Source organism: Odontesthes bonariensis, chromosome 6 (genome assembly GCF_027942865.1).
Source record: "Odontesthes bonariensis isolate fOdoBon6 chromosome 6, fOdoBon6.hap1, whole genome shotgun sequence".
Taxonomy (NCBI): domain Eukaryota; kingdom Metazoa; phylum Chordata; class Actinopteri; order Atheriniformes; family Atherinopsidae; genus Odontesthes; species Odontesthes bonariensis.
The window spans coordinates 7,023,630-7,045,494 of NC_134511.1; the positions used below are offsets into that span (position 1 = coordinate 7,023,630).

The 21,865-nt window shown below is 41.8% G+C and overlaps 1 protein-coding gene across 1 annotated transcript in view; it reads right to left on the reverse strand.

Moving 5' to 3' along the window:
* Positions 1–21,865, reverse strand: part of prdm6 (PR domain containing 6) — a 131,345-nt gene that overhangs the window by 16,414 nt on the left and 93,066 nt on the right. Inside the window, exon 7 of the mRNA XM_075467198.1 lies at positions 7,561–7,942. Coding sequence (XP_075323313.1) covers positions 7,561–7,942 — 382 coding nt within the window. The remainder of the gene's footprint in view (positions 1–7,560; positions 7,943–21,865) is intronic.

The window sequence follows — 21,865 nt, forward strand, 5'->3', positions numbered from 1 at the left end:
CATTATCAAACATCTCCATCAGAGCTTCATTCATTGCTTGATATCACATTTACTCAATGTTTACTTTCACTGAAAAATGACCAGATGTTTCCTTTGTTCTGTCAGCGGCCTGACAAACAGACACACAGCAACACAACGTTACAACAGAAACATTTCAGAACTGAGCCAAAGCTGAAGAATAAGCAGCAATCTCTGCTTTAATTTGAATGAAACAAACCATAAACTTTAAACTAATATGATGCCAGAGAAATATTATCAAATATTATTATAAAGATTTAAGTAACATCAGAGAAAAAAGTCGGGCCTTTTTAATAAAAATCCAGGTGAGGGCACCAACATGCACCCGTAGAAACAGATGATCCCAACAGATGTTTAAAGGACGGATCTGATCCATTATCAGGGCTCTAATGCTGATCACTCACAGGAGAAACAGCTCATTTATTTGATCATATTTATCATTTTAACAAATTATATAAGTTTGTGCTTCCTGGTGAGTTCATAAAATCGAAATGTTCTTTTTGTTTTTCCCTCAAACACATCACAGCATATCGTTTGAGCTCACTACTTCTTCTGTGGTGTTTTACAGAACGTTTTGAACTGTTCTTTGTGTATTTTATTTGCATTTTACTGTCCCTGCTTTTGATCTTTAAAGTTGTCTTTTATCCCACTGTAGCACTTTGAGATTTTGTTGTAAATGTAAAGTGCGTTATAAATAAAATTTATTATTATTATTATTGTTGTCGGTGGACTCGAAATGTGAACTGGCTGCTTTCTGCTGAGATGCTGTAGCATTAGCGTTGTGCTATCGTGCTAAGCTAACTGGCTTTTACAATGCTCCCAAACTTTAAACATTTTCCTCCTTTTCTCTGATTTTGCTCCTCCTTGTTTTTTCTCTGGTTTCAAACGCAGCACGTGTGCACGTTGTGCACATTGTGCACGTTGTGCGACAGTAATAACTGTGGGTGTGAAACAGGGCGACCGCTGAGCAGAACATGTTGGTGGGAGTTAAACGAAGCATCGAAGCTGATCCTTTGGATTGAGCATTTTCTGTTACTGGTTTATTTGAGGAATCGTTTCAGCCTTAATTGTAACTAAAACTTTGTAGCAGCTGGAAAATCACCAGTTAACAGTAAAATACTATAAATTTGGGTCGGATGCGAACTCTTGATTATTAGACTCAGCATCTCACACACACACACACACACAAACTCGTCTACCGTTGGTTTTATACGCACACACTGGATCAATGAATGATCGCGCACAGAAAAAAAGACTGTCACTCAGTTTTGGCTCTGCCCCCTTGTTCAGGTTGATTTTCTAAATCAGAGTCAGCTTTATTGGCCAGGTTTGACTAAACAAACAAGGAATTTAACTTCACTCGCAAAGTACAACACTCAACAATAACATAAAAGAATAAAAATACAGAACAGTAAGAATGGAATTTGAGTACGGTGGTAAAATAGGGCTGTGTATGAGAATAATAAATACAGTATGTACATTTGCAATACATAGACACTAAATTTCTGTATCTGAACCTGATCAGAACCCCTAAAAAAGTGGGTTGATGCATCTCTATTAAGACCAGGGTGCTTGCTCTTTTTCCAAATTAAAATTCCAGACTTTTTTTTTAAAACTGATACTTTTTTTCCCCAAGACCTTAACTTTATGTACTTGTAACTTGTGTGCCTACTGCCTACTTCATTGGTTGAGATTGTACCAATTATGCTTTTACTGATGAAAACGTTTCAAAACATGAAAATCACAAGTACATGAATTTTACATCAAACAAGTGTCACAAAAACTATCTATAAAAAAAATGAATGGATGGATGAATGTATGTAGAATTCAGTCTCTTCACTCACATCTCATCCCATCAGGCTGATACAGTAAGTGACCAGTTGGTAAAATTATAGTTTTATAGCCTACCTTCCTATTTCTCATTTCACAATGCCTTTGAGCATACTGTAACATTCTACCATGCATTTATTTTCCATACTTTATTAAGACTTTCAAGACTTGCGCAAGCACCCTGTAAGACAAATAAAAAGCATGTTTTTTTTAACCGTTTTTACTTTGATTTTCAGGCTCAGTGTGTGCGTGTGTGTGTGTGTGTGTGTGCAGTGATGCAGACTGAAAGGTGTCGATTGACCCGAATGGACGAGGTCTAATCCATACGGAGTTATATTTGTGCTTTGAGGACGTCTCCTCCGTCATATGAAGACATTATTCCCCGGAGACCCACAGCCATAAATCACTGCTCCCGCTTCATCAATACACAATCAATGATTCTCTGAACACACACACACACACACACACACACACACACACACACACACACTGTATGTAGGAGCAGACATGCACACATTAAAGTCAGAGGAAGACATCCCCACAAACAAAACTCTTTTCCTTTATCTTCTGTTTTTGCCACCAACATCTTTCTCTCTTCTTCTCTCCTTCCTCACTCGTCTCATCCTCTCTTTCAGGCTGTATCGACGGACCTATTAAAGCAGAAAGCTCACATAATGTCCTCTCATCAACCGGCTGTACTATCAAATGAGCCTTAGAACAAAAAGCCAACAGCCAATATCACGTCCTCGCAGACAGGGCTGGGTTTTAGAGTAATTAAGCATTCCCTGGAAAACGTTTTCACCCACTGATTTTTTTCCAAAAAACACACAACACTTCTTCCAATTTACAATTTGTCTGCATTTAATGTTGCGTTCACTGAACCAAACGGCTTCTAGCGTTAATTCTGCTTTTGGTTTTCAGACGAGGCAGATGTGATGGTGCAGAACGATGGCTGAAAAAGTCTGAGGAACTGTTTTCTGACAACACATGAAGTAAGTTACACCGACTATACACGATAATGAACATGTGACACAGGTTGACATTCACACATTTAAGCAGAACACGTGTATTATGACCCAGAAACATACAGCGGGTTGAAGCTCTACTGCTCTTCACACACAGCAGCACACAAACATCTTAAAATAAAAAAATTAAAATTTCTACAAGCCCGTGCATCACAGTGATGGATGGTTATCCCGCAGCCACACATTTTTCAACACATCTGTGTGTCCAGCAGGGTCGACACACATCTGTGTTAGTGTTAAATGCAAATATATCTTCACTGTGGGGTGATAAATCTCCTCAACATCAACTGTTTAGCTGCACAGAGAAACAAGTCTTGTTTCAGCCTGACATGCAAACACTTTGAGTTAATCGTGTTTTGAGATTTTTCTCGGCTCGCACAGCAGCAAGTTAACCTCAAAGAAGAACATGAAAGGAGCTGCATGTTGCGCCTTACAGTCAATGAATCATTTATTGTTTGATCTCCACAAAATATTTATTCCTTTTGCTGAACCATCATATCCTACAGATGCAACAGCTCAGCCTTTACGGCGCAGACGGCTTGATTTCGATTTAACTCGGCGGACGTGGTTCAGTCACAGTGTATTAATGCTGTTTAATACCCACGATGCTTCGCTCTCCTCAAAACTTTCCGAGTTCTAAGCGCAGCCAAGAAAAACTAAGCAATAAGTCTTTGGGACGGAGAACTGCAAAATGTAATTAACAAACGATAAATCATTTAAATTACACTTAGTCAAATTAAATCTATGATGAGTAACAAGTGAGACTGTAGAAATGTGAAAGTAAGAACAACACCGCAGATAGCTGGGATCATTTGATCGATTATTTTGTGGTTTTTGGACAGTTTCTTTTCAAGGAAAATCAATGTTCTCTTTAAGTAAAAGTAAAAGTTTGTTCCCAGAAAAGGCTCAGTCTCTGGAGCTGGAACAAACCAGCTAACAGCAGCAGAACCACTGATTTATTTCAGCCTCTCAGTCAGAGGCGTCCAGCCCAGCAACACCAACATGAGCAAAGCTCTAAAAGACAATCTGAACCTCCAGAGTTCTGACAACAGTTCTGTTCTGTAAGTGTAGAAATGACTAATGCTGCATTTGAGTGATGTGATCATTAGGCCTGCGCAACGATTAAAATTTTTAATCTAATTAATCACATGATTTCCCTGATTAATCACGATTAATCGCATTTGTACGCAAAATCCAAAAATGAATCCAAAAGTAGTGTATAGCTTTTAGCATTTAGTTTTATTTTAAATGTGCTGCCATATGAATGAAAGTGCCATAACATTTGTTGTGCAAACACACTTTTAACATCAGCATCTTTCTGTAGTTTTTATGTAGAAGCCTCGCTCCACTGTCTGTTTCCTTGAATGACTTGCTGCTATCAGTTGTGTGTTTTGCCTTTAAGTGATATTTTAGACTGGAACTACTACGCTGAGAAGACAATTCAACTTGGCAGTGTTTACAGATGACTTTGGTTCTGTCGACTCCGCCGTCTGGAAGAACTTTAAAATGAAAATGGCCGAGTAAAAGTTCCGTACCCTTCTCCATGTTTGGTGGATCCGCCGATTACTTTCTTTTCCGGTTCCACAGCAGACAGCAGCAGACTTTTACAAAATAAAATAAATAAAAAAGTTTTCATTTAAATAAAAAAAATAAAACCTGCGTTAATGCGCGATAAAATATTTATCGGCGTTAAATAATTAACGAGTTAACTCGCCCAGCCCGAGTGATAATATAAACAACAACATCTTCTTATGGCCGTTTAAATTACAAATGTTTTCAGGCAGCAGGAATTCTAACGCTGGAGGAAGTTTCTGTTATTTCTGTCTCAGGTGATCGTAGTTCACAGAGTTTCTTTTAGAGGATCTATTTTTTAACTCCCACTTCGACGTAGGAGCGTTTAAAAACAAGGGAAACCATGTGCAGCTGCACTCTGCAGTGATTGGATGGAAGTGCAAACAAAACACAACAAGAAACTACTTGTAAACATCAATGTATCACCACAGCTAACAGATTACTGTCGGGTCGAACGGTCCATGAGACCGAGAAAATGGACATTTTTAACTGGAGAAAAGACGTTTAGTTGCCAAAACGCAATGACAGAACTAACATTTAATCCTGCATAAAATCAGCCTGTGATGATAAACTCTTTCAATCCGCTGTAAACGTTCTGTTGTACGACATGAAGTGTGATTATATTCACATACAGAAACACGCCGCGTTCTTAAACAACATCGGCCGTGGGTCTGATACCTGCCATGTGAACAGTGGAGATCAAAGCCACGGCTGAAATTAACCCATTTTCCATAAAAGCACTAATGGCTCTTTTAAACAGCAGAGCAGTAAACACATCAGTCACAGGAGCCGTGCTCATTAATTCACTTCGCTGCTGCGGTTTAAGCTGCGTTGCTTTGGTAATATGTAAAGCCTGTAAGTCCACTCGTGTTCTGGTGTTTTTTCCTGATTTGTCACTCGTCACCGTCGCAGAACTTAAACAGTGTCCTCCATCCCGACACCAGTTTAAGATCCAAGGCCTCCCTGACATAAACAGGCTGCTCCTGTGATGATGGATTGTGTTGAAAAGACGCAGAAGAAGAAAAAGTTCAGAAAAAGAAACAGTCAGCAGGAAAAAAATCAAACCTGAAAGAGAGATGGAGCTCTGATATAAAGAGCCATCAGTCTTCAGCTCCCAGAGTTCCCATCGAGTAAACATCAATAAATATGTATGAAGGCAGAGAAAGTGGCGAACCGTGAGAGGAGGAGAGGAACGGTGGACAAACCCAACACGTACTGGCAGAATATCTGAAGACAAATTTAAAAAAGACCTCAAAAACCAGGACCAGGAACCTTTTCTGTGACCAAACCAGCTGATTAAAGGTCACCTGGAACCAGCTAAAGGACCAGCTGCAGACCACAGATCTACAGTCACCTGCAGAACCCCCTGAACCTCCCTGACAACCACAGGGAGTTCTCACGTTACCACGGAAACGCTTCAACATCTTCAGTAATCCCAAAACTGCTCTAAAGGACCATGAAAGCTGTCACATCTGGACATAAATACCTTTACGTATGCGCTGAAAGACCGGCTAAATGACATGTAAATACCCTTAAAGCTTAAAGCTGAGCTTAATTAAATAACTTGTTATAAACATGTGCATGTTTATGTGTCGGCTGAACGTTAGCATCACACCAGCTAACATAATGAAACTTTTCTGTACGTCTTCTGCAGAGAAAACACACAGACGGAACACTTCCATAATGCTGAAGTTATGCATCTTTACTGCAGTTTTAACAACACGTTTATGGATTTGCTCAGAGCCAAGAGAGTCGTGCTGATGACTTGCACGTGCTTTTTATGATTATTCATAAGGAAAAAAAACAAGCTAAGGACACAGTTCATGACTGGGCCTGACAATCTTTTACCGGTCTCTTCTTTTCTCTAATTCTGCTTTAATATATTTAGATTTACAGCAATTTGTGTGGTGTTGTTCTAAAGAAAAGCTAAATCAGGTTCAAACCGGGTGCACAGACTGAATACATGACTTGTCTGTGGTTGGGGGCGACAGTATGGTGGTGGTGTTCTGCACAGGTGGGGTGATGCGGGGTCAGGGGAAGTACTCCAACTCCAGTCCAGCTGAACGTGAGGCGTCCTGTGGCCTTGGAGCCGTTTGGCTTGTTCAGCTGAATTTTATCTGCTCCTCTGTCCCATAAAACCTTCCTATTGACGGGCAGCTCCACATCGACCCCCCCTCCCCCCTCCATATCCAGCCCACATTTTTCTTCCCTATGAGTATTAGTTTATTGAATAAGTGGCATCTGTTTTCCTGGCGCCGTCACCGTAAGGCGAGGTATTTCTCACTGACGCACCGTGCTGATTTATACGCCGCTCTGACTCTCCACGGAAAAAATAAAGCTAAGCAAAATTTTTCCAATACATCCTCAGTCCTCACCACACACACACACACCTCCTCTTCCTGCTGTATATAATTAACTTGGCAGATGTTATACACACTCAAACACTTTTACATTCTCCTCAGTCTCATCCACAAACTCCCACTTGCTGTCACACACAAATGATGTGATGATGAGACAGCCGGCCAGACTACAGAGAGAGGGTTCAATCTCCCACCGTCCACTAAGAGCTACTGAAAGAGTTTGATAAACTCTCGGCTTGTGTCATATGTCTTCCAGCTTTTAAAGACGGTGTTGTTGTTGGTTAGGTGTTAGTTTAGCCTCCCTGTCCACAGGTGGAAGGGACGGGGAAGAAACCACAGAAAACAGACCGTCTGAGGATCTAAACGTGCCACATTTCCACATCAAGAACTTCGAGAGAGTGGAAATCTTGTTTTCATTCTGAATTTGAAACCAAAATACAAATCAGTTGTTAATCAACAGAACCTCAGAGTCCTGTTGCTGAACTCTGCACAAAGTTAAACATGATTATAAAATATTGGGTTCATGTTGCTCGTGTTTAAACAGCAGGATTTTGGGAACAAGGTCGTGGATATTTCCAACTACCTGCAGCAATGAAAGATGCCAACTTCTTACACAACTCTTTTTTTATACTGAAGAGAGGAACAAATGCACGGAAACAATCAGTGAAATCACGGTCTCTGACAACATAATAATACGTCAGTGAGGGCCTCGGTGCCACGGTGTGCCAGATAAAGCTGCACACATTCAGCCTTACCGGTCGGGGTTCTGCGGACACACGTGCATCTGCAGCAGGATCCTCTGGGTGAAGGTCTTGAAGCACTGCCCACACTTCCACAGATGCCAGTCGCTGAACTCGCTGCTCAGCTGGCTGGTGGAGGTCGGGCTCGCCAGGACTCGCTGGTTCTTCGACGCCAGCTGGCCGAAAGTGGAGTCCGACTGAACGCCGACCCCGACCTTGTCCAGCAGCGAGAAACTCCGAGAGCAGGGAGCGTGCGGGAAGACCATGGAACGCATGAGGGCGGCTGGCGGGGTGGAGGAGGAAGACGACGAAGAAGAGGATGGTTTTCCGTTTTTGCTGAAGGACTGCAGCGACTCCTGCCTGCTCATGGCCTCCACCACCGTCGCCGGGACGTTTACTGGCAGCAAAAAAAAAGAAAAGATAATTAGATTTGAACAGAATTGTTGAATCAAAGAGGAAAGAAAAGCTGAAAAAAGGACTCGGACAGATTAAGTCTTCTTCATACAAGTCAAACAAACACCGTCCACGACATGAATCACTGACATCAAACAACACATATTTGTGACTTTTATACTTTAAACCAACCAACTACAGAAGAGCAACATCATTAAAATGTGTCTGTTTGGAGGAGCAGAGCCACAACAATATGATCAAAACTCAGTCAGTCAGCTTCTTTAAATGGTGAAAAACATGTGGAAATATGACACAGCTGTTTTAAAACAAGTGAATAAAGACAACTAGAAATGAATGCTGCAGGATGGCGTGGTGGTTCTGTAGGGTTCCAGGTTCAATGCCCAGCTGGAGCCTTGCTGTGTGCATGTTCTCTCTGGGTACTCTGGCTTCCTCCCACCATCCAAAACTATGCATGTTAGGTTAACTGGTGACTCTAAATTGACTTTAGGAGTGAGTGTGAGCGCCCAGCCACTGGGGAGCATGAGCCAGTGTATTTCTAATGCCGGTCCCAAGCAGATAAATGGTGAGGGGTTGCGTCAGGAAGTTCATCTGACGTAAAACATGTAACTAATCAATGATGTGAGATTGACTCGCTGTGGCGATGCCTGATAAAGGGAGAGAAGAAGAAGATAAATGAATGCTGAAATCTGTAGGATCTCCTTTCAGGAGTTTGCCTAATCACTTATAAAAGCTTAGATAGTCGAGACCCTCCATGTTTAAAGGTGGTTCAGCACCTTCTCAGGATCTCTCTGTGGGGATTCCCACAGAGGTGGACTCTGTGTGTCTCCATGTGGCTTGTGCCAGTCACAGAGTCCCCATTACATTCATTACATTACAGCTACATTAACATCAGGAATCAGAACTACGGCACATTATAAGAATAAAGGGATCTAAGTGTAAAAATAGGAGGCTCTGTTTCCAGTTGGATGGATGAAATCACCAATCTTACCATCCTGGGTTTGGGTTAGAAGTGGCTCTTTCCTTTATTTGTTATTTCCTTATAATCCTTATTATGCTGCTGTAATGGAAACAGAAACCCAGGACCATGTTGTTCTCTTTTGGCCCCTGGTTCCAGTTTTAAGTGCAATCAGCCTGATTGCAGTCAGTCTCAGACACGCACTTCTTTTTTATCAATCTACAAATTCTAAAAAGATTTCTGTCTGAAAACATATGATTAAAACTACTCGCCCTCCTCCAACATCACAACCATATGGGTGAGTAAAACGGCCCTTTAACACACCACAAACACAACTTCCAACTTTAAAACTCGTAGCTCAGCAGTGCAGATCAGGGTGGGAGTACGTACATCAGACTCCAGTAAGTCTGAATAAATAGATAAATGTATGGAAAGGGCGTTTCTCAGCCAATCAGAGCGAGCCCTCTCACAGTGGCTAAAAAAAAGATGGCGACAAAAAGGAAAACTAAGCTTTTCCGCTTGAGGCTGGTTATCACTGCTAGGGAGGCAGCCTCCATGAGTAGGCTACCTTTACACGGAAACGATCAGAAAGCAAAACGCAAAAGTGGCTTTTCGTTTTCACTTTTAAATCTGCATTTAGACGAGCGTTTTAGGGTGAAAATCTGCGTGCATACGGAAACGCAAAAGTGTGTGACGTTTCATATTTATCGATGCAGTAAACACGCCAGATGGCTAGGTCCCCTGCTATGAACTTCAAGAATTTCGAGAACGTAGTTCATATTTTTGGTCTGTTCTTTACTAGTCTCGCTCATCATTGCTGTTATCTGATGAAATGACTCTTGAACGTCAATTACCGCGCCTAAGGCGAGTTGAAAGTCCGCAGGGACGGACATGTTGATAGCCTACTGATGTGTTTCCCACGGTTTTCTGGCGCTTTATTATACTTGTCACGTCATTTCTATGTGACGAGAAACGCAGTTTTGCGTTTTTCATCCTTTACACGGTGGCGCGACGGTGGAGCGTTTTCAAGAATTCCACTCTGGAGGGCGGTTTCACTTTTTTGCATTTTCATGCCCCCAAAACGCCATTACCATCTAAACGATATAGTGCATCCGCAAAAAGGTTTTGCGTTTTTAACCTGTTTTCGTTTCCGTGTAAAGTGCCCCTAAGCTGAGCTCAGTCTGTGCTTCATCACAGCAGCTTTACTCATTGTACTTGTTCTGTATTTGACACGTAATTGTATTTATTCTGGTTCTGTTTAGATGAATTGGAGCAAGCAATCTGAACACAGATTGGGGGCAAGATAAACATACTGGGCAGATAAGAGGAGCAGATTTAGGATAAAGTGTTGGTGGTGCATTAAACAGTGACATTAACAGGAAGGAATACATGATATAAAAGTGTGTAAATTAGATTTGGGGAGAACCAGCTGATGCCAGCTGTCCTCACTCGACCCAGAAGTCAGCTGTGTTGTGTTCTGCGGTCTGAGCGAGTGACAGAGCCGGACTCCATAACCCTTCATCATGTCTGAATTGACATTTAGAGGGCTTGTTTTACTTTAATTCACTGTGGAGGCTTTTGCTTTTCATTCTGTAAAACTGGACTGTTTGGAAGAGCTCGGCATGTGGACTGGCAGGAAGTCAAACCGGTCCTCTGACACCACACAGACTTTTGTTTCATACAGGCACAGAATGATGTGAGTGATCAATCCAAAGTTTGACCAACTTTTATTTCACTTTCCTGCACGTAACCAGATATCGAGCGTGACAGGCCAGAATGTTCTCAGGCCCAGACAAATGACTTATTTTGTTGTTTAACTTGGGAGACTTCTTGTGTCTTCAGGAGCTAACCACAAACAGATGTTTTTGTTTCTTTATACCTCTTCGTTTTCACCATTTTGCACGTTTTCAGCATTTCTTTGGATTTCACATTGATCTTCAAATAGATTTAAAGGTGACATTTTATGGAAAGATCCCAGTAAGTATGAAACTCCCCCAACGACATCACACACCGGCATCTATTTTATTTCCTCTGTTTGAAAGTTCCTCATTTAATGAGTCGTTCTGATTTTCATTTAAAGAATATGTCACTCCTTAAGTTGACTCCACCTCCTCTGCTAAGCCCCGCCCATTCATATCCACCCTGCTGGATTAATGAAGCCAGCTTCTGGTGTCAGCTGTACATGCCTGCATCACACCTAAAGGGTGGAGTTATGCTGTTGACTGGGAAAGTATAACTGGAAAGATTATGCTAAATTAATCTCAGTTTGTAACCGCGTTAAATCAATACAGATTAAGATTTTGCATAGGATGCATATATCCCCTAATCACAGACATAAGTTCAACCCTAGTTTGTCTCCAATGTGTCTTAAATGTAAAACAGAAATTGGCAATCTAACTCATTTTCTTTGGTTATAAGCTGCAGAAATATTGGTCTAATGTCCTAACAGAAATTAAAAAGATGCTGGGAATAAAGCTGGGGATGGACCCATTGTCTCTTATGTTAGGCCTTCCTGCTAAAGGTGTGAGGTTAACAAATCAAAGACTGTTCTGTATTCTTACATTTGCAGCGAGGAAGAATATTTTATTGCAGTGGATTAGCAATAAGGAACCAAATGTTAAGGGATGGCATAAAGTGCTGTTTGAGTTGGTGCCTCTGGAATACTTGACTTGTGTATCACATTCAAACTCCAACCAATTTTATGAGGTTTGGAAACCTTATTTAAACCCGATGTATCTTCCATTCTTTTACAGGGATTCCCTGGAAGGTCATAATAATGGGACACATTGTTGCGCACCCATTCTTCTTTTCTTTTATTTACGCATTTATGTATTTTTTTTCTACTGTCTTTATCGATATGGATACTGATTGTGTGTAACTGAGTCATTGTGTGTTGCTTGAGTGTTGTGTTGGAGTTTTGTGTTTGTTTATGTTGAAAAAGGAAAATCACCCTGGAAACAGACTTTTAACAGAGAGGGATTAAAACAGAGCTGAGACAAAGGCTTTTTTTTCATATATCTCCATCTTAAGATCTTGTGTCTAGGTGTTTAAACAAAGGAAATAATTAGAACCCTTTAAAGTAAATTTAAGACTCATCTTCAAATAGATTAAATCATCCGTTTACACAATATTCCCATAATTTGTTCACTTAAGATGTAAGATGAGTATTTAGACCCCGGAAAAATGAGCTCTGGTGCATTCCGCCTCCATCAGTGTTTCTTTCGATGCTCACACAGGAGTCCATCTAACTGAGATTATTGAAAATAATTAAGGAGGCACAACCCTGCCTGTGCAGCTGATGTTTACAGGTGAAAACAAGCCATGAAGCAGTAAGATACAACTGAAGAGAGGGATGCGGGAAAACTTATGAAGCTTTAAAAGTGCAGAAATCTCAGATAAAAAGGTGACCAACAAACCAAAGATTACTGACAGCACACGGGCCTTCATGGTTTCGGTGCTCAGACAGAAGCTGCTCCTCACTAAGAGGAACATCTGAATGACTCTCAGACCACGGGGTGAAATGTTCTAACAGTCAAACATGACGGTGGCAGCATCATTCTGTGGGAATGTTTCTACACAAAAAGGAGTGGGAGATCAGTGAGGATAAAAGGACAGATGGAGGCAGAAAAATACAAAACAAATGTGAGTAAAAAAAACCTTTTGCTTAGTGTTCATGATCCCGGTGCAGCACCATGAAAACACGAGGATCTGAGACTGAGCCAAAAGGAAATTAATATTTATCTAACATTACAATCCTTCTTTTTAGTATTCAATAAATAACCAAAACACCTCCCTAACTTTGCTTTGACACCGTGTAGAACTGTGTGTAGATCAAACTGAAACCTGTGAGTAAACAGCGTCTCTGTAACTCTGCTGCGTCTCCATCTTCCATCCTTCATCCTCTCACCTCTGCCATCAGGCCACCAGGCTTCATTGATCATCTAATAACCTTATGAGGAGATAATTACACCATTTGTAAGTTGCCCGACGGCACTATCGACGGCAGCGTTATGCACCGCTCACACACACTTAATTCATTTTCCTACAAACATAGCAAATAAAAAAAAAGTGAGTCGATATGGTTTGGGTTGTGTACGAAATGCATCATCAAAATGGGAGAATTATGCAGATGCAGTTTGCAACATTTGCAGAGTCTGAGTTTTCTTTCTTTCTCTTGTGTTCTGTTCCACGGGATCTGTGACGCCAACACGGAGCGACCAGACGTCTGTCGACGAGCAGAATGTCTTCATCAGATCCAGACACATTCTAACACTCGCCCTCCTCTATCTTGACCTTTTCTTCGTCATGAGAACCGTATGGCGACCCTCTGAGCCGCCCTGACTCTTTACATCCATCAGTATTCAGTTAACGTCTCAAAGCTCCAAAACATAAAAACCACAGGTTTTTATTTTAAATGAGAGCAGATCTAAATAACGTTTACCCGTATCTATTTATTTATTATGTTGAGTGTGATATGTGTTTGTCTTTGTGTGTTTTTATGCCATTACCAAAGAGAAATTTCCATTTCATGTAAGTTTAATGGACAATAAAGAACTCTAACTCTAACTCTAACTAATATTTTATATTGAAATGTTTCTGTTAGGGTATGTGATCATGATCTCTAATCAGCCAGGAAGCTGAAACCACAGATCGGTTTCACTGCTCAGAGCTCATCACAACACAGCGTTCACATGTAAAAACCTGCATCCCTCACATGGACGTCACTTCAAATCTTGACTGTAAAGTTCTTAAAAGGGACATTTTCTTCTTTTCTCGGGTGAAAAAATGATGAGTACCAGTCCTAGCGCTCTCAGTTTGGAGAATAAGGGAGGATTCCTGACAGCAAAGTTTGATCTGATATCACACTGATGATCTCTGTCTGTTGCTGGATGGCTTCGTTGGCTTCAGGTCATTTCCTCGTCCACCACAGCAGACCTTTGGCTGCAGGACTTAACATCTGGATCTCTTCCCCCTGGCTGTCCTCCCTCCTCCAGAGAAGCAGAGGTGTCAGCAGTCAGAGGCCCACAGCATCTCATTTAAAGTTAATGATTCGACTCGAATCATGGAGACAGTTTTAGAGTCTCGGCCCATTTAGACTTATTTTATAGACGTTATTTAGTTTTATGGTGGCTGGGAACTACATCGTTGGTCAAATCTTAGTTAAAAAGTGGGAAATATTGGATCTATTGGCGAGTATTTTCAGCAGGTGGACTGATCATTGCTTTAGTGATTATCCTCTGTGAGTGTATTCATGCTAATCATTAAATCAATAATAGGAGTGTAAACATCTGACTGTGGAGGCCCACCTGCTTGTGGCTCTTCCTGCCTTTTCTTTACTGATATGAAGTACAGTTTCGGTGATGTTGGCTTTGCTGGTAATCAATAATCCCAACGCTGTCAGTGATTATGAAGTCGTATCTGTATAATTAAGACAATGGCAAAAATGATATGTTACATAAACGGGAGATGTGAGCTTACCGTAGCACAAAAACATCCTCCACAGTCCTCCTCCCTTTTCTCTTACTCTTTATCCTTAAACCACCCTCCTCTTCATCTTGTTTCCTTTTTTTTTAATGTTTATCCTCCTTTTTCTACACTTTTCCTCTTAATTCTTTCTTCTTATCTCCTCGTTTTAGATCTCAACTTAAGGGCAATAAGGGAAAAAATATCACAGTATTTTCTATCCTTAACAAACACCACTCCTTTCTTCTTCTGCAGCTTAAAGTTCGTAAATTTTCTTTCTTCTTTTGCAGCCTAAAGTTCGTATATTTCCTTTCTTCTTCTGCAGCCTAAAGTTCGTATATTTCCTTTCTTCTTCTGCAGCTTAAAGTTCGTAAATTTCCTTTCTTCTTTTGCAGCCTAAAGTTCGTATATTTCCTTTCTTCTTCTGCAGCCTAAAGTTCGTATATTTCCTTTCTTCTTCTGCAGCTTAAAGTTGGTAAATTTCCTTTCTTCTTTTGCAGCCTAAAGTTCGTATATTTCCTTTCTTCTTCTGCAGCTTAAAGTTCGTATATTTCCTTTCTTCTTCTGCAGCCTAAAGTTCGTATATTTTCTTTCTTCTGCAGCCTAAAGTTCGTATATTTCCTTTCTTCTTCTGCAGACTAAAGTTCGTATATTTCCTTTCTTCTTCTGCAGCCTAAAGTTCGTATATTTCCTTTCTTCTTCTGCAGCCTAAAGTTCGTATATTTCCTTTCTTCTTCTGCAGCCTAAAGTTCGTATATTTTCTTTCTTCTGCAGCCTAAAGTTCGTATATTTCCTTTCTTTTTCTGCAACCTAAAGTTTGTATATTTCCTTTCTTCTTTTGCAGCCTAAAGTTCGTATATTTTCTTTCTTCTGCAACCTAAAGTTTGTATATTTCCTTTCTTCTTCTGCAACCTAAAGTTCGTATATTTCCTTTCTTCTTCTGCAGCCTAAAGTTCGTATATTTCCTTTCTTCTTCTGCAACCTAAAGTTCGTATATTTCCTTTCTTCTTCTGCAGCCTAAAGTTCGTATATTTCCTTTCTTCTTCTGCAGCCTAAAGTTCGTATATTTCCTTTCTTCTTCTGCAGCCTAAAGTTCGTATATTTTCTTTCTTCTTCTGCAACCTAAAGTTTGTATATTTCCTTTCTTCTTCTGCAGCCTAAAGTTGGTATATTTGGGTGCTAAAAGGCTCAGAAGGCCTTTAATGCTGATGTGTTGCAGATCTACAGTAAAAGATGGTGTTACTCGTTTGCAAAGTACAATAATCGCTAAATGAATCCTAATTAAGGCCCCATCCACACGTAGCCGGGTATCTGCTAAAACAAATAAATTTTTCTACGTTTGGGCCTGTCATCCACATGAAAACGCATCATAAACGAATGTTTTTAAAAACTCCGGGCAAAGTGAAGATGTTCGTTTATGCAGCTGCGTGTAGACAGAGATACCCGGAGTTTTGCGTTTTTTCGAACGTCACAATATGCGCCAAAACAACAACAAATCTGCTCTGAAGTCAAACGTGCGACCTTTGTTTACTGAAGAAGCATGGATGCCTTGAGAACTGTGGTGGTTATTATTGTGCAGGCGCTGTTTACTGCCTTGATTTTACACGCCCAAGTCGTACTCCCAGAGGAATGGCGTGACAATTTCCGCATGTCCCGGTCCTCACTCCTCTCGCTGTCGGAATTATTACGTCCTCATATCGAGGGGCAGTCCACTGTCATGCGATCACCTGTCAGTGTGCTCAAAAAAGTTGCGTGCACACTTTATTATTTAGCTGACGAGGGCAGATTACGCAAAACAGCAAATGCATTTGCAGATGTTCGGTTATGTGTGGAAGGTTTTTTTTCCGAAAACGAGGTAATGTGGATACAAATTATTTTATAAACGGAGGGGGGGGAAATATTCGGTTTTAAAAATACCCGGCTACGTGTGTACATAGCCTAAGTCAACAGTTTGGGAAGATAACATCAGTTCATGTTTCAGCCCCACTCAAACAATAGCCCCTTTCACACTGCCGAATAACCCGCGTTTAATTCGCGAATTTAGCGTGTCTGCTGTTGCGTTCACACTGCCGACCCGGGCTGCCGCGTCAACTCGACTCGCCTTTCGACCCGCGTCGGACCCTAGTCTTTTTGCCGAGCCGAGTTTGATGTGAACACAATCGACGCGGGTCGGACGTGGGCGTGACGTGAGGAGTTTAAAAGACAGAATGGACAGCTGATTCAGAACAACAGCGACAGGTGAGGACAAGTTTTACTCTGTTTTAGCCTACATCAAGTTGGAGACATTTTTTAATATGGCCAACTGGGGAGACAAGGAGGTCCGCGAGCTCCTCAGCCCCCGAGCAGAGGACGTTATTTACCGCCACATGTCGGGGACGGTGAAAGATGGACCTCTGCTGGAAGGGCTGGCGAGAAAGATGGGAGAGCGCGGTTTCCCACGCAGCAAGACGCACCGTAAAGTAACATCTCCATGAACTGCATTGCAAAAATGAGTTCTCAAGGTGTCCCGCCATCGTTTGTTTGAAAATTTTGATGCAGACAGGTGTATTTCACCCTACCTCCGACGCATGGCTTGTGCCTACGTCATTGTACACGCCCAGCATTTTATGTGTTTCGTGTGACGCTCTGCCACTAGGCAACTCCCCCTGAACTCGGCTTCAGGCGACACGGGTCACCCTGACACGCCAAGCGTTCACATTGCTCGACGCGGGTCGAAGGTGCAATTTGGACCCGCTAAGGTAGCGGGTCGCAGTGTGAAAGGGGCTAATGTTTCGTTGTCAGGAATAAGCGAGGGTTTTTACCTGATGACCTAAACTGTGCGTAACCATGGATCAGAGATAAATTTATGAGTTTTATAAGTTCAAGAAAACATTTCTAATGTGAACATGAAGAAGGAGACTAAGCAAACTGTTACAGGTACAGGAGGAAGAGGAGGAAGAGGAGGAGAGGGACTGTGGTGAGGAAGAGGAGGAGGAAGAGCAGGAAACAGAGGGAGTATTTCACTGGTTTGTCAGATCACATGTTGTTGTTGTTAGCCGCCCGCTGGGCTGCAGAGCGTCAAGCCAACAGGCTGTGATTGGAGGGAACGTGCATGAGTAAACAGCCACAGGGTGTGTGTGAGTTTTCTGTTGGAGGTTATTGTGCTGATTGACTGTCTTTATGTGTGTGTATGTGTGTGTGTGTGTGTGTGTGTATTTGTGGCTCCAACCACGAACCATCTGCTGGTAGAAACACGAATGATATAAAGTGATGATTTACTGATTAATCAGAGTTTTTATGAGTGTGTGTCAGCAGCTGGTGGATAACATGTGTGTGAGGAAAGTGTGTCAGATGTGATGTGTTGGATTGTGTTTGGACCTGAGCATCAGGGGTTGTTATTCATCTATAGATCCGTCTATAACACAACAACCCTAACCCTTGACACGATGCCATGTTCCCCTAATTTTTCAATCTTAAATTCAGCCGTCTCACAGTCTAACGAAGCAGCGTTGGGATCTGCCTGATGCTGTAATACAGTTTCCACATTGAGGTGATAAATATGAGCCTGTTCTCAGAGGGAATGTGCTCAGTCAGCATTAATAAAGGTCAGATGTCAAAACGTCTCCTCCTCTGAGAACACAGAGCTGACTCCTTCTGTCTCCGATGCCTCGTTTCAGAGTCACATTCACCTTTTGTGACCACAATTAGCAGATAACGATGCCGTGGAAAATCCAAACACAGTTAGTAGCAAAAAGTCTTTCATTTGGAGCAGAACTGCTGGCTTTCATTTGGCACAAAAGAAATAATCTAATTTGGTTTAATTGGGATGTGAGGAGACTTTTTTTCTTCACTGCGGGATGGAACAAAAGCAAATCTTCCAGCATTTGTGTGTGTTTGTTTTGCCGTTTTCGGGCCTAAACAACCTCACGTGGACAGAAATCACTGTAATCATCTCTAACAGAGTATTTCGGCGGCTTTCATTCCGTCAGTTTTGTTTTAGTTTGTTGATATCTCACATGTTTCAAACCCTGACAGAAAAGTCATCCATGTAAAATTGAAGATCAGTCGGTACACAAAGCACCACATGAAAGAGGGACTGATCTCTATACTTTCTAAGTAACAGAAATGCGTCTCTTTGTATTACAGCTCAACAGCGGTACAGATGACATCCTCCGAACTGACCACAAAGCTGCACAATGCGCCCCGTAGGAAGGCAGAATGTGCTGCAGGTTTACAGCACTTAATGAACTCCCAAATTGAGTTACTTTGGCATAAACAGGGTGAAGGAAAGTGGTGAAATTTCATCTTAAAATGTCTAAAACTGTGCAGTCAAATGCAATCTCGTCTCTTGATGAGGAGTCTAAGCTGGGATAAAGGAAGGAGGTGGTCAGACTTTATACAGAGAGTAAAGGTGGATGAAATGCGGCTGTGAAAGACATAAGCTGGTTAACAGTTTACTTTTATGCTTTGATCAACGACAATAAAACATCAACAGAGAAAAAGAAGTTGCTCATGTGATATGATGGAGGAGGGCAGGGAGATAACGTCCGATTTCATTCACTTACTGGAAACAAGAAGAAGAAAAGTCAAAATCTTATGGCTGGGCAACGATTAAAATGTTTAATCTAATTAATCACATGATTTCCCTGATTAATCACGATTAATCGCATTTGTACGCAAAATCCAAAATTCAATCCAAAAGTAGTGTATAGCTTTTAGCATTTAGTTTTATTTTAAATGTGCTGCCATATGAATGAAAGTGCCATAACATTTGTTGTGCAAACACACTTTTAACATCAGCATCTTTCTGTAGTTTTTATGTAGAAGCCTCGCTCCACTGTCTGTTTCCTTGAATGACTTGCTGCTATCAGTTGTGTGTTTTGCCTTTAAGTGATATTTTAGACTGGAACTACTACGCTGAGAAGACAATTCAACTTGGCAGTGTTTACAGATGACTTTGGTTCTGTCGACTCCGCCGTCTGGAAGAACTTTAAAATGAAAATGGCCGAGTAAAAGTTCCGTACCCTTCTCCATGTTTGGTGGATCTGCCGATTACTTTCTTTTCCGGTTCCGCAGCAGACAGCAACAGACTTTTACAAAATAAAAGCCTGTGAGCAACAGACTTTTACAATAATAAAATAAATAATAAAACAAGGGTGGTTTGTGGTGTAGTGGGTTAAGCAGGCGCCCCATGTACAGAGGCTATAGTCCTCGCTGCAGCTGGCCCCGGTTCGAGTCCCGCATCAGACGGCCCTGTGCTGCGTGTCGTTCCCCCTCTCTCTGCCCCCTGCTTCCTGTCTCTCTGAACTTTCCTATCCATTAAAGGCACAAAAGCCCCTCCTAATTTTTTTGGAGCCCAGCCCTACAAAATCTGTGTGTGAAATCCATCTAAAAGAAATCAAATCCTCTGGTTTCAGAAAGCGCATCAGCTGTTTTTCTCTGACCAAATAAATCAGAACGGCCGACTTATAGGCCGGGAAATAACAGGGTGCTGTAAATGTGGACTTCAGCCTAAAGAGGTGAGGATCAAAGAGAAACAACAGCTGGAGCCGCTGCATGAGCCTCCATCACAAACATCCCTTTACAGAAACCAAAACTAAAGGTAAACGACTCGAGACTCACGACCGAATGGATCCGTTTCACTGATCAGGAGCTTAACTTAGAACCAGCTCTTTCAGCTACGACCGCCGACTCCAGCCCTGAATAATGGACCCCACAGTGGCACCCACCCTTTGCTGGTCCAGATACAACAGCTAAAGCTGAGTTTTTACTGCGTTTAGTATCACTGGACAGTGTTTATTGATCCCTCTTTAAAGTCAGTCTGCAGCTGCGCTGATGAATATCAGTTTGGAACAGAACACAAATAACTGCGGTTATCAACGGAAACTAAACTGATGCTGCTAAAACATCAGGGAGAATGAGACAAAAACTGTGGTTTGATCAACACTGAGATCACCATTATTCACCGATTTGTCTTCTTATCTCAGTTTAGTGAAAACACTGCTTTCACATCCATATTGAGCTCCAGTCCTCCTCATTCAGATAAACAGAAATAAAAATAATCTGACAGAAGGAACCAACAGGGCCTGTTTTCTCTTTGAAAACAGTCGGTGCTGGTTGATGTTGGACCGTTTCTCTTGGCCTTGTTGTGTTGTGTTGTGTTTTCAGATGGTTAAATGAGTTGGTTAATTCATGAATGAAGTTAGTTCGTCCTTTTCATGCGATCTGTTCTTGGTTAACAACAGATCAGCTTCCAGGAACCAGCTCTTTGGTTTCTATCTCCACATTTAGCTCAAAACTTCATCCAGGAAACTTCCCGCTGCGCTGTGATTGGCTCATGCAGAGCACATGGTCAACAGGGAGAGCTCGATTTGTTTTTACTTTGCAGTGGCGGAGCACATATTTTAAATATCGGTCGAGTTTCTGTGAAATGCTGCGGTTCTCTCAGAGGTAAACCAGTTAAGAAATGTTTCTAAAGTAGAAGCTGAACTGCCTCGATCAGCTGAGCAAAAAGGGGCAAATGATTAGATCAAATATGAAATGTGTTTATGAGGTAATGAAGAGGTGCAGCTTTTGTAAGCACTAAAGAGTCTAAAGACCCATTTCCACTATGCAGTCCGGTACGGGTCGGTTCGCTTATTTCAGTGTTTCCACTACCATCAATTCAAATCAAAAATTCAATTCAAATTCAAAAATACTTTATTTATCCCAGAGGGAAATTAAATGTTGATGTAACTCAATTAAATCAAGGAGTTATTATAGATGCTGATGGCTGTGGGCAGGAAAGATTTCCTGTAGCGGTCCGTTTTGCATCCAAACTGAAGAAGACTTTGACTCTGTTTTCCGATAACAGTCTCATGGAGAGGATGTTCAGGGTTGTCCATAATTCTCTTGATTTTATGCAAAATCTTTCTTTGCATTATTGTCTCCAGAGGTTCCACAGTCGTCCCCAGAACAGAACCAGCCTTCCTTATCAGGTTGTTGAGTCTTTTCATGTCCCTGGTTCTGATGCTGCTGCCCCAACAGATGACGCCAGAGGAAATGACGCTCTCAACAACAGACTTGTAGAAGATCTGCAACATCTTGCTGCAAACCTTGAAGGACCTTAGCTTCCTCATCAAAGCGTACCGGTCCCATGGAACCCGTTACCATGTCTGTAACCCTTCTGCTTGGGGTACCGAGCACACAGGACCGGTTCCAGGCTCTGCTCTCTGTTGTTGGTGAGGAGGCTGTGCAGCGGGAGCTCGATGGCGCTGAGCCAAACCAAAAAGTTTTCCAGCTGATTGGAAAAAAACGGCAGAGAGTGGTTTCAACCGGACCGCGAGCCGGTGTCGCATTAAGCTGAAGAAGCTGAAGAAGCTGAAGAAGCTGAAGAAGCTTCGGAGCGATTAACGGCGGATCAAGGACCACAACAGCAGGAGCGGCGTGGCCCGAAAACACTGGAGGTGGTTCGAAATTATGGATGCTATTTACGCTTCGGCACGCACTCCGCCCGCCCCTGAGGGTCCC